At 46.9% G+C, this 13,718-nt stretch overlaps 1 protein-coding gene across 5 annotated transcripts in view; it reads left to right on the top strand.

Moving 5' to 3' along the window:
• The window catches only part of LOC147046832 (cadherin-2-like), a 32,907-nt gene extending 19,496 nt beyond the window's left edge, over positions 1-13,411 (top strand). For 4 of the 5 annotated variants that reach the window (XM_085927705.1, XM_085927703.1, XM_085927707.1 and 1 more), the window contains exons 3-16: positions 1,966-2,192; positions 4,214-4,411; positions 5,302-5,457; positions 6,760-6,904; positions 7,131-7,303; positions 7,803-7,940; positions 8,009-8,194; positions 8,267-8,520; positions 9,147-9,289; positions 9,829-10,068; positions 10,191-10,424; positions 10,716-10,855; positions 10,981-11,148; positions 11,999-13,411. In XM_085927705.1, the coding sequence (XP_085783831.1) occupies positions 1,966-2,192; positions 4,214-4,411; positions 5,302-5,457; positions 6,760-6,904; positions 7,131-7,303; positions 7,803-7,940; positions 8,009-8,194; positions 8,267-8,520; positions 9,147-9,289; positions 9,829-10,068; positions 10,191-10,424; positions 10,716-10,855; positions 10,981-11,148; positions 11,999-12,211 (2,615 nt within the window). In that variant the 3' untranslated portion in view covers positions 12,212-13,411. Of the gene's footprint in view, positions 1-1,016; positions 1,154-1,965; positions 2,193-4,213; positions 4,412-5,301; positions 5,458-6,759; positions 6,905-7,130; positions 7,304-7,802; positions 7,941-8,008; positions 8,195-8,266; positions 8,521-9,146; positions 9,290-9,828; positions 10,069-10,190; positions 10,425-10,715; positions 10,856-10,980; positions 11,149-11,998 lie in introns of those variants that run through there. The other variant, XM_085927706.1, reaches the window with a different exon arrangement.
• Positions 13,412-13,718: the final 307 nt, after the last annotated feature.

The following is a 13,718-nucleotide window of genomic DNA, read 5'->3' as shown; positions in this document are numbered from 1 at the left end:
AATTTTTCAAAGCGTGTTTTTATAGGATGATTCAATTAATCGATGAAATAATCCATAGACTAATCTATTCTCAAAATATTCAGCAATAGTTTGAACACAGTAATATCCCCAGTTACAAGAGGGTGTGCGCACTTGTGCAACCACATTTCCTCTGTTGGGGTTTTGACGATGGTAATCATTGTGTAATGGAGTATTTTCCTCAGTGTTCATTGTGTTTAAAGGTGCAGCCCATGAGAGAGAAAGAGAGAAGAGCGTCTTAATGAAATTCATGGCGGGGAAAAAAAAAATATATATATTATCCACATTCCCGGGTGGCTGACAGTGCCAAGACGCAACCTCTGGCTTGGCTTCAAGACACACTTTATCTAGCACCAGCCAGCTGTCGCACACACGCCGCCAGCCTGAAAAGTTGAGCAGCGTTTGTGATTATTTAGCACAGGGAAAATTGTTTGGAAAAATTCACTAGTGAGGCTTTAATCCGGTTAAGTTCCTTTTGTTGACTTTTAATCTTTGCTCTGCGTTTGTGTGTGTGTGTGTTTATGTAAACGTGTGCGTCTATTGTGCGCTAAGCCTATCACGGCCGACTACGGCGGGATTTGGCCTCCGAAATCCATCTTTACACATGGCCAATGTTCTGTGTTACCCCCACACCGCTCCCCCCATCGGCGTTCCAAGCGGCCCTCGAAATCCCCCGCGGCCAACGTCCGTGTCGGCGTGCCGCCAAACGCGTCGAGGTGACCCTCGCTTTGTTTGCTCGCCGCCCATTTGTTGTGCTAGCTTGCCGCTGAAAGTGCGTTAACTGACACAATTCTTCAATTTGATCTAAGTGGGCCACGACTTAAAAGGAGTGATATGACGCCATTATTTTTGCATCATTTGAAAGTAGCAAATCATCACCCAGCCTATCTTTACCATGGGTGGGCAGAGAAACTGTGCTGGGGCATTTGGTGTCATCTTGTTACAATTTTTAAGTGTTACTTGCCTGAGGATGTTCACTTACTACTTTCCTATTTCGCATGAGCTCAGGTGTTATATTTAGTAACTTTTCAGACCCTTCTTTTTAAACGGACTGGCCTCAAAGTGGGAATACGCACAGATGAAACCTGCTGGGTGATCTTGTTGGTTGAAGACAAGTAAAGATGTCCCGTGAAAGGTTAGAAAAGAAAGCCATGAATTATTTGCCCATGCGTCCGAGGCTGCTTGTTTTTTAGTCCATACGGGCGGTCCGAGCAATAACAGCGAGCGACATCTCCTTTGTTCCGCTCCACTTTCTTTTTTGCGCTCGCATGTGGAGCAGCGGTGTGTTAAATCCGTCGGCGCGGCTGTTTTTCCACGCCGGCGTAGATAATAAGTGAGCATTTGCAGCCAGCAGGTCCGTGAAAAAAGGAGGGCGGAGCGGGACAGATGCACCAGCTTTCCAAGAACTGATGTATCATGGGAAATTGGACCGCCATTTTATGTCTTGTGATGTTTAAAAGACTTTTTAATAGCTTGTAACACCAAATAATTGTATGTTAATAATGTTCATGTCAAAATGGAAGCAGATCTTTGTTTTGACAGCCAAGTAGAGTGGGGGAGTATCTTTTCAAATTAGACGCGTGAAGGGAGTCTGCGACTGCAATTGAGCGTAAATCAGGTGCGGTGTGATGCGAACAGGGGGCGCCCCGCCCCGGCTCTCTCGGCAGAACAAAGCTGACGGCGCTGACGTCTCGTTTTTGATTGGCGGATTAAATGGATTTACTTTCATCACTTTGAAGGGCTTGTTTAATTAGCACATCACACTGCGCGTCAGCTCATTTACGCTGTGCTGACATGCCACTGCTAAACCATCAAAGTCTTTTTTTAAATAAAGGTGACATAACCCGCAGGTGGCGCTATGGGACATATGTGGAAAATCTTCACTTTGTCGATTGTGTCAACCTAAGAGTGTTTTCACTGACCTCCGTCTCCCATCTTTTTCTTCAGTGAGCTTCCACGATTGCGACGACAGCAGCGGCGGACGGAAGGTGCGGCTCAATACCGACGATGAGTCCGATTTCCACGTGAGCCAGGAGGGCGCGGTCTACACGGTGAATCGTACGGGAGAAGGCGAGAAGGTAGCGGTAATATACGCTCGAGACTTTCGCACCAGACAGATCTGGAAGACGAGAGTGCGCCTTCTCGTCCAGCCCTACATGGCGGGGAGTGGACAGGTGAGAGAGTATTTTACGAAGTGGAGAATATCAACTCAGTTTTTTTTTAAGAGCATTTTCAAAACAACCACAGCTTCATAAACTATGCTGTACGTAAAGTCGAAATCGGACTTGGAGGACTGCTTCATAACTACAGGCAGCAAATACAGTAGGGGCCCTAAAATCGAACCCTGTGATACGCAATACAACAAGAGTAGGCCTCAGAGCAACCAAGGTTAACTCCAAAAGTCCCGCTTGCCAAATTGGATTCAAAGCTATCTGGAGCGCCACCAATGCCCACCTGGTGCTGCAAACAAGCCAACAGAATACAGCACACACTGCAGTCAGGTCCAACAAAACAAAACACAAATAGTCCCCAGTGTCATTAACCAGCAGGATGCCAATTGAAACTCAAAACTCTTAAAACCTCCGTAAAGTTCGGTTCATCCCAAAAAGATTTCACCTGAGAGTGCGCACCACTCTTTCCAGAATTATTGTTAGGGGAGGAGCGAAATTTAGTCTTGGTTATTAGTAGAAGCTCTAAAGAGCCTTTGTCACTGCATTTATTACCCAGCAGAACTGAAATCATTTTTTTAAGGGTAGAATTGTTAAATGTATGGTATGTCCTTATTACAGTATGAAGTCAAATGGCCAAATCAGGATGCTGTATTTTCTCCCCCAAGGGTGGTGTCAGTCATTTAACACGAACACTGCACACTTGTAACTATGCACACTACACTATAAAATCACAGCAGGCAGGCAGGCAGGCATTCGTTTGGAACAATGTTGAGTGCCGCAGACACAGCCGGCCATCTGTTAGTAGTTTGTTTTGCGCATAATGCTGTTAATAAGCGTGCATTTAGCCCATCTTTGATTGTCTCCTCTCGTCTAAACGTACCTTGGAAGCCATCCAGCAGAGTCAACTAAAAGTGCTTGCTTATATAGTATATATCGCTTTTAGTGGAGGTGAGAGACACAAAGATGGAAATGGTTAGAATCGCCTGACCGTTTCCTATTCGCCATTTCATGATACAATCCAACATTATTTATATCGAGCATTTCACACCAGCTGGAGCTGTTAACAAAGCCCTTTTACATATGACAATGGGACAACCACAAAGGCATTCAACTGTAAAACAGTCAATTAAATCACAAGTTAATAGCAGCTAGCTGTTAGTGTCGGAGCTGCTGTTAACTTTAATCACTGCCGATAGCTATCCCTCCTGAACATTCTCTGTATCATCCTGACTGTATTTAAATGTGCTTCTTTGGAACGAAAAGTTTTCATCAACCTTTTTTTCCTGTCTTATCGATCAGTGGTAAAACAATGCTAGCTACACCTCTGCTAACGTAGCGATGTAAAATCTTCATACCTCTTTCATTTTGCCGTGTGTGAGTAAAATATACAACGCAATGACAAAACAGTTGACAAATGATCAAAGTGGATCACTTTGTATTTTCCCCACACTTTTTTTGTTGCCTTAAATTATAATTATCGCACATTCATGGTCCTTTCCCCTAGGAATGCGTTTTTAATGCTATTCGACAAACGATTTTCCTTTTTATGCCCTTTTTATGAGGCTTTTATGATGGTTTAGTCCCCGGACAACATTTAAGCCGGCCAGCGGCGCCTGAAAACGTCTGAGGGTCAAGCTCTTTTTTTCTTTTTTCTTTTGTATTACGAGCCAGGGCGAAGCCTCAGGCGTCGCTTCTCGGCATTGACCCGCCACCGTGATGGAACTGTGCGCTCATACACACACTCGCAAGCACACATGCACACCCACAGTGACAGGTGGCGGCCATTTATCAGAGGGGCAGTAATGAGGGCATTAATCCAAGCCAGTGCAATGAGAGCAGAAATACGTCCAGTACATGCAGTCGCAGTGTGCGTATGTGTGTGTGTGTGTGTCTGTGTGTGTGTGTGTGTGTGAAGAACAGCCTGTGTGCACGACAGAGTACGTAGATTCCAGTCAGCGTGTTTGACAATTTGCGTGTGTGTCCCATAGCGCACGCCAGTGACGCTTGTTTACCTTATCTTGCAGGTGAAGCGAGGCGACGCAACACTGAGTCAGCCCGAGTTGAAGACCAAGATGCTGTTTCCATGGCGCAGCAGCGGCAGAAGCAGCCCAGCGGTCGTCAGGGGCGACGGTGCTCTGCGGCGAGTCAAGAGGGACTGGGTCATCCCGCCCATCAACGTGCCCGAGAACTCGCGAGGACAGTTCCCCGAGGACCTTGTCAGAGTAAGGACGTGCCAGATGACACCGCAAAAAAAGTATCGCAACAGTAGCCTTAAAATATTAGAATGGGAAAAATTCATCGTTTTAATTGCTACTCGACATATATTGACAACTGTTGGTGGTTTTATTCGTGGGGGCAGTGTTCATTCACATCAAAAATTGGACACATCAGTATGGGAAAAGCTTTTTTTCCCCCGATATGAACAATTTAATGCAGTCTGACAGTTGCAGCCATCCGAAAGTCAAAGCTGGCCCCGAGGCGTGGCGCTTAACCCTCGCTCCGAGCCTACACGCCGCCGGGTCCGGTAGGCCAGACGTATATTTTCATTATTCTTCACCCTGTGAGGGAAAACATCCTCTTTGGGGAAAAAACTGCAACAGTAATTCTGACACATGAAAACGATCCACTGTTGCCGTGGTAACCAACAGCGAGCCCTGGCGGACATTAAACCTTGGACGGGTACATTTTCGAGCTGGGCTTCATTCATGCAGAAAAAATATAATTGTCCATGTTTATCTTACACACAGCTCGGCAAGACTCCGAGCGATCTTTGATCTCTGCTCGCTGTGCGTTCCATCAGCCTCGCTCCGGCAGTTCGCTTAACCTCCAAATGCCGTGCGTAGCCCTCGATGCCATAGAAATGTAAAAATGTTAAACTGGACTGTCGTGAGAATAAAATCCAACCAAATGACCGCCCATGGAAAAAATGGTGAGGCCTGGCATGTAGCTTCATCTCTTGGAGTATTTCCACGTTTTTATTTTAACACTACATCGTTTCAGGCGTGACTTCATGTGGCCCCAGGGCCCAAAAAGTTTAACAACCCCCGTTTTTGCATCAGTCCATTACTGTTAGATTCGAGCACTTCATCTGTCGCCCCCGTCTGTGCCGCAGATCCGATCAGACCGGGACAAGAGCTGGATGCTGCGCTACAGCGTGACGGGTCCCGGGGCCGACCAGCCGCCGACGGGCATTTTCATCATCAATCCCATCTCGGGTCAGCTGTCCGTCACCAAACCTCTCGACCGGGAGCACATCCCCAACTTTCATGTAAGTCCTCAAGTTAGTTAGGAGTTGAAAAATTTGGAAATAATTAATTGAAATTGTAATTTGCATTCATTAAAATAACTCGATTTGAACACAATTTTCACCATGCTCTTAACGGTTTGGGCTTATCCAGTACTTTAACAATATCATTATAGGAGATCTTGTTTTCATTCTTCTTCGAACAAATTTAGTGTCAAACTAAATACTGTTCTGCCATCATGTGGTCAACATTGGAATAACACCCAAAATAAACGTGGCTTTCTAACGGGCCAAAATATAATCTCTCTCATGCTTGGGAGATAAAAAAAAAAAAAAAGATGAAGACAAAGTTCTCTTTAAACTCAAGTCTGACGACGTCTTGCGCAAGTCACGCGCCTCTCCGAGAGACGAGCGTAACCTTTTGATGGGAAGCTGCGCAGTGGAGTGCAAATGTGGAGTCGCAGCAGGCACATTTGCATTTAAGCCGCTCCAACCATGAATATTCATGCGGCTGGATGGAGTTGTCAGAAAGTGCCAGCCGAGATGGGGCGCCATCTTTATTCATGAGGGAGACCAGGCCCTAAACGAATTACTGGCCGAGGGTCGCGGGCCAAGCAAACGCTTTAGTCATCATATTTGGCCTTTTTTTAATTTCATTTATTTATTTGTTTGCCAAACGCAGTCATTTTTCTCCTGCGCCACGTTGACAACAACAAAGCCGGCAAAGACTGGCCAGCTAGGCGTCTAATTGGCCCGATGCTGAATGTCAAGCGTTCGCAGGGCTGTTTTGGACCTCTTTGATGCCGATGCTGGGAGACAAGCGTGCTGGGTCATGCTGATGCGTGTTTTCCTGCTTCGTAAAAAATAACAGCCGCAGATTTACATCAAGCGTCGCGGTAAACATGAATAGAACTGCATGTCATTTACGGGAGATTATTACAGCAGAGCAAGGTGCCCAATATAAATTATTACTGATCGCGATCCCAGGGGGCTTCCATGCTGCTGGGAAATCACGGCAAAGCATCTTTCCACATTCGAATGAATGGAAAAGATGGGAATCTGTTCCAGCCTCCCAAAATGAAAGAAAGAAACAATGAATGAATGAATGAATGAATAAGAATGGATAAATAAATAAACAATTAAAAAATAAAATGCAAGGAAACATAGCTCGTTTTATATACACGGTGCAGTACAAAAGTACAAAACAAGATTCACAGGGGCCATTTTAAAAAGAGGGCTACAAACTTTCCTCGAGGGTCAAAGAAAAAAAAGGAGCTCACAGAAGCACCGATGCTAAACGTAGCCTCGTGTGCGTGTTGTGCACAGTTGCGCGCCCACGCCGTGGACTTGAACGGCAACCAGGTGGAGACGCCTGTGGAGATTCACATCAACGTCATCGACCAGAACGACAACCGGCCTGAGTTCACGCACACCGTCTTCAACGGCTCCGTGCCGGAGGGTTCCAAGCCAGGTACACACACACACACATTTCTGCTCATACTCATTGCCAAGTAGTTTTGTGGTCGTCATATAGTTGTTTCAAATGTTTCAAAGATTATTTTTTATTATTAATATTTCAACTTAATGAGATTGTATTTCCAGTTCTGACAAAGTAAGTCAGAGTCTTCTGTTTTATCATCAGATAATTTAGTTTCCTGACCTTTTTTTTTCTAAACACACTCTCTTCCTCCCCACAGGGACATTTGTGATGACCGTGACGGCCGTGGACAAGGATGATCCCAAAACGGCCAACGGGATGCTGCGATACAAGATCCTGACTCAGAGTCCCCAAAGCCCGTCCTCCAACATGTTCACTATTAACAACAAGACTGGTGACATCATCACCGTGGCAGCAGGCCTGGACCGCGAGGTGTGTGAGTGTGTGTGTTGAGGAGACGGGTAGGTGGGGGTCGGGGGGGGGGGGGGGGTGAGCGTCAGCCATATGGAGCGGCCGCCTGTCAGCGTCTGTCTGGCCCGCAGTGCTTCCCGCAGCGCTAAAACAGATTGGACCTTTTTTTAGTCATAATCCAACACGAGTTCGAGCCGGCAAAATGTTGTCACCGTTCCGGCAGGCACGCCATTTGTCATTTGCATGCCGGCCGGGAGCTGTCAAAAAGATGGAGACTGTGGACGACCGGTGATAAGTCACTTCATGACAGCTCAGGTGTGATACCTGAGGAATAGGATTCAAAATCAGAGGGGGGGGGGATTGGCGTTAGCCGCGTCTCGACGCCAATCGTCTCGCCTCGTGATTGGCATGAAGGAGTCTCGTCATGTATCCCGGGAATTGTTCTGCCTTTGGATTTAGTGGTATTGAATTGGACTTGAATCACCTCATCTCATCAACCCCGCTTGTGTTTGTTTTCCAGAAAGTGGCTCAGTACACGTTGATCATCCAGGCCACCGACATGGAAGGCAATCCCACCTACGGCCTTTCCAACACCGCCACCACCGTGATCAGAATCACCGACGTCAACGACAACCCGCCCGAATTCAGCACCGACGCGGTACGCCCCGTCCCGTCATCCTACGGGACTCGTTTCATCCGCTAACGTCGCCTGCGCGTCTACCGCAGTTTTTCGGCGAGGTTCACGAGAACCTGGTGAATGTGATCGTGACCAACCTGACGGTGACGGACAAGGACCAGCCGCACTCTTTGGCCTGGAACGCCGTCTACCGCATCGTCAGCGGAGACCCCACCGGGCGCTTCTCCATCCCTACCGATCCGGCCACCAACGAAGGGCTCCTCACCGTGGTCAAGGTGAGAGCCCCCCCCCCCCCGCGACTGCTTTGGTTCACGTGGCGCTGATTTCTATCACACCTTCCTCTCCAGCCCATCGACTTTGAGCTGACTCGTTCGTTCGTGCTGAACGTGGAGGCGGAAAACGAGGCGCCGCTGGCCCGCGGCATCCACCCGCAGCGTCAGTCCACCGCCACCGTCTCCATCCGGATCCAGGACCTGAACGAGAGCCCCGAGTTCAGCCCCAATCCGAAAGCCATTAAGCTGGACGAGGGCATGCCCGCTGGCTCCATGCTCGCCACTTTCACGGCGCAGGACCCCGACCGCTTCATGAGGCAGACCATCCGGTGAGAATCTCAGTTTGTGTGTTTTTTTTTTTTTGGTGCTCCTTTGGATTGCTGTTTTTGGATCTTGATGTTTTACTGTCAGGTTTGATGTCTTAGTTGTGCTTTTTCAGTCAAGTTGTGGTTCTCGAGTGTGTTCTTTCTATATATTCCCTCTTGGTGACATCAAATTGGCCTGAATAAATCCGTCCGTCGTGGAGCTTTCACACTCTCATATCTGGTCAAAGTTTTGCCTCCCGGCGGAGATAAGATCCTCTTAACTTTTTTTTCTGCCAACGTTTTGAAATAAAACCCAGACCGGCAGTTTTGCCAGTAGGACGTCTGCTCCGGCCGAGTGTTTGCTACAAAATGGAGCGCTCCTGTCTTTGTTGCCTAGCAACAGCCAATGGGAGGCTGGCAAAAGGCACACAAACACTCAACATACTCCGCTGCATGATGCCTCGAAGGCTAAGGAAGCTTTGTGCCTCTTCCAAGTACGCATAGTTAGTTTGACAGTAAACTCCAACGGTGAGTTGCAGTAAACAGGTTAAAGTTTCTTTTAAAAGGATGTGAAAATTTGCCAAAGTACTGATTCGTTGGTCGGAAAGTCGAGTCAAGCAATGAAGTCATGTGCAACCTTCTCCCACCAGGTACTCAAAGATGTTCGACCCCGCCAATTGGCTGGAGATCGACCCGGTCAACGGGCGCATCTCCACCATCGCTATCCTGGACCGTGAATCGCCTTATGTCAAGAACAACCTGTACAACGTCACCTTCATGGCCGCTGACAACGGTGAGAAACACGAGGATGAAGCTTCTTGATGATTGTTTAACATTGACCTTGATAACATTAGTTGTGTTGTTTTAGCATATTAAGCTAACAGCAGCGTAGCATTATATGGGGCTAATGCCTACCAGTCATTTTCACGTTGATGGTTGCCGCGTTTATTCGACCGTGCAGACGACAATGCTGCTTTAACTCACTCTGCTATGCTATGGTGTCCTTTTTTTCTGTGCCTGGCGCTGTCTCGTTGGTCTCATCCCATCATCCGCCCTCCGGAGACAACAGTTCTTTAGTGTCCATTGCCTACAATACTTGCTTTTATTCCAGAGGTTCCCAAATTCCTCCTCTGGTTCTGCTTATAATCGTTCTATTTCGTCAGAGAAAAAAACTATTGTCTGTTGAAAATGGAAAATGGCCGCAGAGGAATGGAATGTCGCAGCCGTGCTTCTTCTCTCAGCGGCCGGAAATGCCAAATGACCAGCTTCACGAAATGCTGTGTGTGTGTGTTCGTGTGTGTGCATGTGTTTTATGTTTGGTTGTGCGTGCAGGTGTGCCCCCTGCCAGTGGTACGGGCACCCTTCAATTGTACCTGATGGACATCAACGACAACGCGCCACACGTCTTCCCGCCAGAGGTGGAGATGTGCGAGAGGCCCGAGGTCAGCGGCCGCGGCGTCAACATCACTGCCATCGACCCCGACCAGGGTTCCAACGCCGGGCCCTTTGCGTTTGAGCTACCCACCCGCCCGTCAGACGTGCGACGCAACTGGACGCTCAGCAGACTCAGCGGTAAGTCGTCAAGACTTTGAACAGGAATTTCCAGTATGTCAAAATCATCTTTATGTGGTAAACAAAACCGCTTTTCATGAAAGAAGCGGAACTCACAAGCACGTCGGTATTTGCCCCGGCAGGTGAGCACGCTCAGCTGCGTCTGCGAGCCGACCCGCTGCCGCTCGGCGTCTACGAGGTGGCCATCAGGATCACCGACTCAGGCAACCCGCCCATGTCCAACGCGTCGTACCTGCGCGTCAAGGTGTGCCGCTGCGACCGCCACGGCGACTGCGTGGACATGCAGCGCGTCATGGCCGCCGGCCTGGGCATGGGCGCTGTCATCGGCATCCTCATCTGCATCATCGTGCTGCTCGGTAAAATTAACCAACTCGACTAGAACCTCAAGCCTTAGGGTTTAAAACTAACGTTGACCGTGTATACTAAGGCTTTTTTTGTTAAAAAATTTAAGAGACCTCTGACCCCTAACTCTAAAAATAACCACATATATCAGAATGTTTTTTTTTTTTAAATAGAAATAGTCTTTTATTTCAAATCTGTAACACAAGAAAATGGTTAAAAAAAAGTGAAGCTTCAACTATTGGACAATTGAGCAACTGTGGTGGAAATCACGTCGATCTAACACAATCGATTTGGTGTGTGTTTAGTGTTGGTGCTGCTTTTGGGCGTGTGGATGAAAAGGCGTGACAAAGAGCGGCAGGCCAAGCAGCTCCTCATCGACCCCGAGGATGACGTGCGCGACAACATCCTCAAATACGACGAGGAAGGCGGCGGCGAGGAGGACCAGGTATTTGTTTGTAGTCCAATACTTGATGAATACTTCATTGGAATTGAATGTGATTTTTATTTAAAAATGTCAATTTCTCATTTGAATACATGTCACATTAAATTTCAAACTTTCAACATCTTTAGGACTACGACCTGAGCCAGCTGCAGCAGCCCGACTCAGTGGGGGAGGGTGAGTGCGCTGTCAAGGTCGGCATCAGACGTCTGGACGAGAGGCCGCTTCATCACGACCACCGCTACCCGCTCAGGTCCGCCGCACCACATCCCGGAGACATCGGCGACTTCATCCATGAGGTACGGGCCGGCGTGCGCAAAATACCCTCCACGGCTTTCAGCCAAGGCTCGGTTAGGTTTGAAACTACCAGTTGGGTTTGAAATTGTGTTTTCGAGATGAGATTGTGTGGTCTTTTGTGGTCGTGGGTGTGCTGGAGCCAATCCCAGCGCATTGCTAATTATTTTTAAACTCTTGTCATTAAAAAGAAGCCAAATGTAACTGCAACGTCGCATTTTTATTCATTCAAAAGGGCTGAACCGATCTCACGACACATGGCGGCGCCAATGGCGCATCATCAATCAATCCATTCCTCAGAGAATGTGTGTACGTGTGTTCATTGGTGAATATGTGTCTGTGTGTGTTTATGTGTGTGGAGGTTACGCTTCTTAATCTGCGGAATCCAAACAGGCAGCGTCTGTCCAGCCTGACCCAAATCCTCTCCACTGCGTAATCTGGCATTCTTGCACAGCGCCCTCTGCTGTCCATTTACTGCAACACACACAAAACAAACACACATAGTCAGACTTGACACATTTCTTATGTGTTGGAATGGAAAGCTGTTGCAACTCACTAAGAAATTGTACAGAAGAAGCAGCCTGAAACGAGTTCTCCAACAAATTTCCATTCCACTGGGTTGTGACGGGTCTTCTCCGGGGAGGGTTAACAAGGAGGTCAGCCAGTTGACTCACTTGTCAGACGGCGTGAAAGGGTCCACACAGGTCACGAGAGGCTTGAAGTGCTGCCGTAATTGTACCGGGCCAGCTCGGCGAAAAGTGTGAAGGGAGGAGAATCGTTTTCCTGTCTGGGTTGTGCAGGAGATTTTTTGCGGTTGAACTTTTCTTTTTTTTTTTTTGCACACCTGCGTTTCAGGGTTTGAAGGCGGCGGACAACGACCCGACGGCGCCGCCATACGACTCGCTGCTGGTGTTCGACTATGAGGGCGGCGGCTCGACGGCCGGATCGCTCAGCAGCCTGCACTCGGCCTCCAGCTGCGCCGACCAGGACTACGACTACCTCGGCGACTGGGGGCCCAGGTTCCGCAAGTTGGCCGACCTCTACGGCGGTGGCGGCTGCGACGATTGAAGGTTGGACCGCGCCCGAACCAACCCCGACCGGGAGGGACGCTCTCACTGGGGACGCTTTTTTGGTGTGAGGCAAAGAGGCGCCAGGTGACAGTGGCGCAGACTTCCACTTGAATCTCACAAGAACACTGAGGTCAAACGTGCCTTTCTGTACATTCATTTTGGCTTGCGCAGGTTCTAATCGGTCGATTTGGAGTAGGGGTACCAAAGTGCAGCCCACGGCTCACTGGTGGCCCAGCCCCCAACCATCAAGTCATCAAGAGTCGTGTAATTAATTCAGCTGTTTTTTTTTTTTTTTAATGTCCTCAATAATAATTTGTTTATTGTAAATAGTGGGATAAGTACTGGCAAAATAATTGTTAAATATTTATTAAATTGAATAATTGGTTCATTCATTGTTTTTACAAGGGTAAAAATTCAAATGAATTTATTTTTAATTTTTCCCCTTTTTTATTTCTTTTTTGTTTCAAATTCATTTTTTATAATTAAACAATTTTACACACTTACACATTGAAATCAACTATTATATGAACTATAAATTCTAAAAACTGTGGTAAAACTTGTCAACTTTGTATAAGGATTAAATTAATAAATTACAAAAAAATTCAATAAAATATCTTTAAAATGTCAGCATTTGTTAATATTGAGAAGAAAATCATTTTGAATATTAACTAAAATTGCATTTTCAATCTAGCAATATTAATCCAACGATAATTTGTAGTGTTGTTTGATTGAAAATGAAGCTAAATCATTTCATGGACTTTTTTTAACACCAGTTTGTTGGTTGCAAAGACAAAGCGAAACGCTGGACTTAGTGTCACTGCCGATGTTTGCAGTGGCTCCAAATTTGTCATTACATTTGTCAAATCATCATTGTTATTTTATTTTGGGCGAGAAGACATGTACAGTAAACGCCAACCTCGTTTAGTCGTTCACCAAGTATAACGTATGCAGCCATTGGCCACCAGAGGGAGCCGTCGGCTCTGTAGCGCACAAGTTAGTCAACGGCGAACGGACGCCGAAGATGAAGCGAAGCTTTGCTTTTTTTTGTCATGGCCTCGTTGCTGTCTTCTCACTATAAACTGTACAGATCGGACTTTTTGCTTTTTGTTATTTCTCTCTGGTTGTTGGATAACTATCGCAACCCTTGTACATGTTCTTTGGATTACACATTAAAATGTTTTTGCATGTTTACAGCTTTTCACCGTGACCAAACTGCGTTTTTTTTTTTGCTAATGCAAAATTTTACACTAAATGAACTTAAATTCATGATTTAATCAATCAATTATTGAGAATCTTTATTTAAAGGGACGCTGTATGATTTAGAGCCATCAACTCTCCATTCTCTACTACAGTAACGCATTTAACACTGCCTGACGCGCCGACTCGCCCAAGTCGCACACGAACACGATTCAACACGTACATGTTTTTCCGGTGTGCCCTGAACGCATTGCTAATGCGATGATAACGTCACGGTGCGTTTAAGTCACATGAAAAGTGCGAAAAGA

Source organism: Syngnathus leptorhynchus, chromosome 13 (assembly GCF_054491065.1).
Source record: "Syngnathus leptorhynchus isolate UIUO chromosome 13, UIUO_Slep, whole genome shotgun sequence".
NCBI lineage: Eukaryota > Metazoa > Chordata > Actinopteri > Syngnathiformes > Syngnathidae > Syngnathus > Syngnathus leptorhynchus.
Note: the sequence above shows the minus strand (reverse complement) of the source record. Positions and strands in the feature narration are given on the sequence as shown.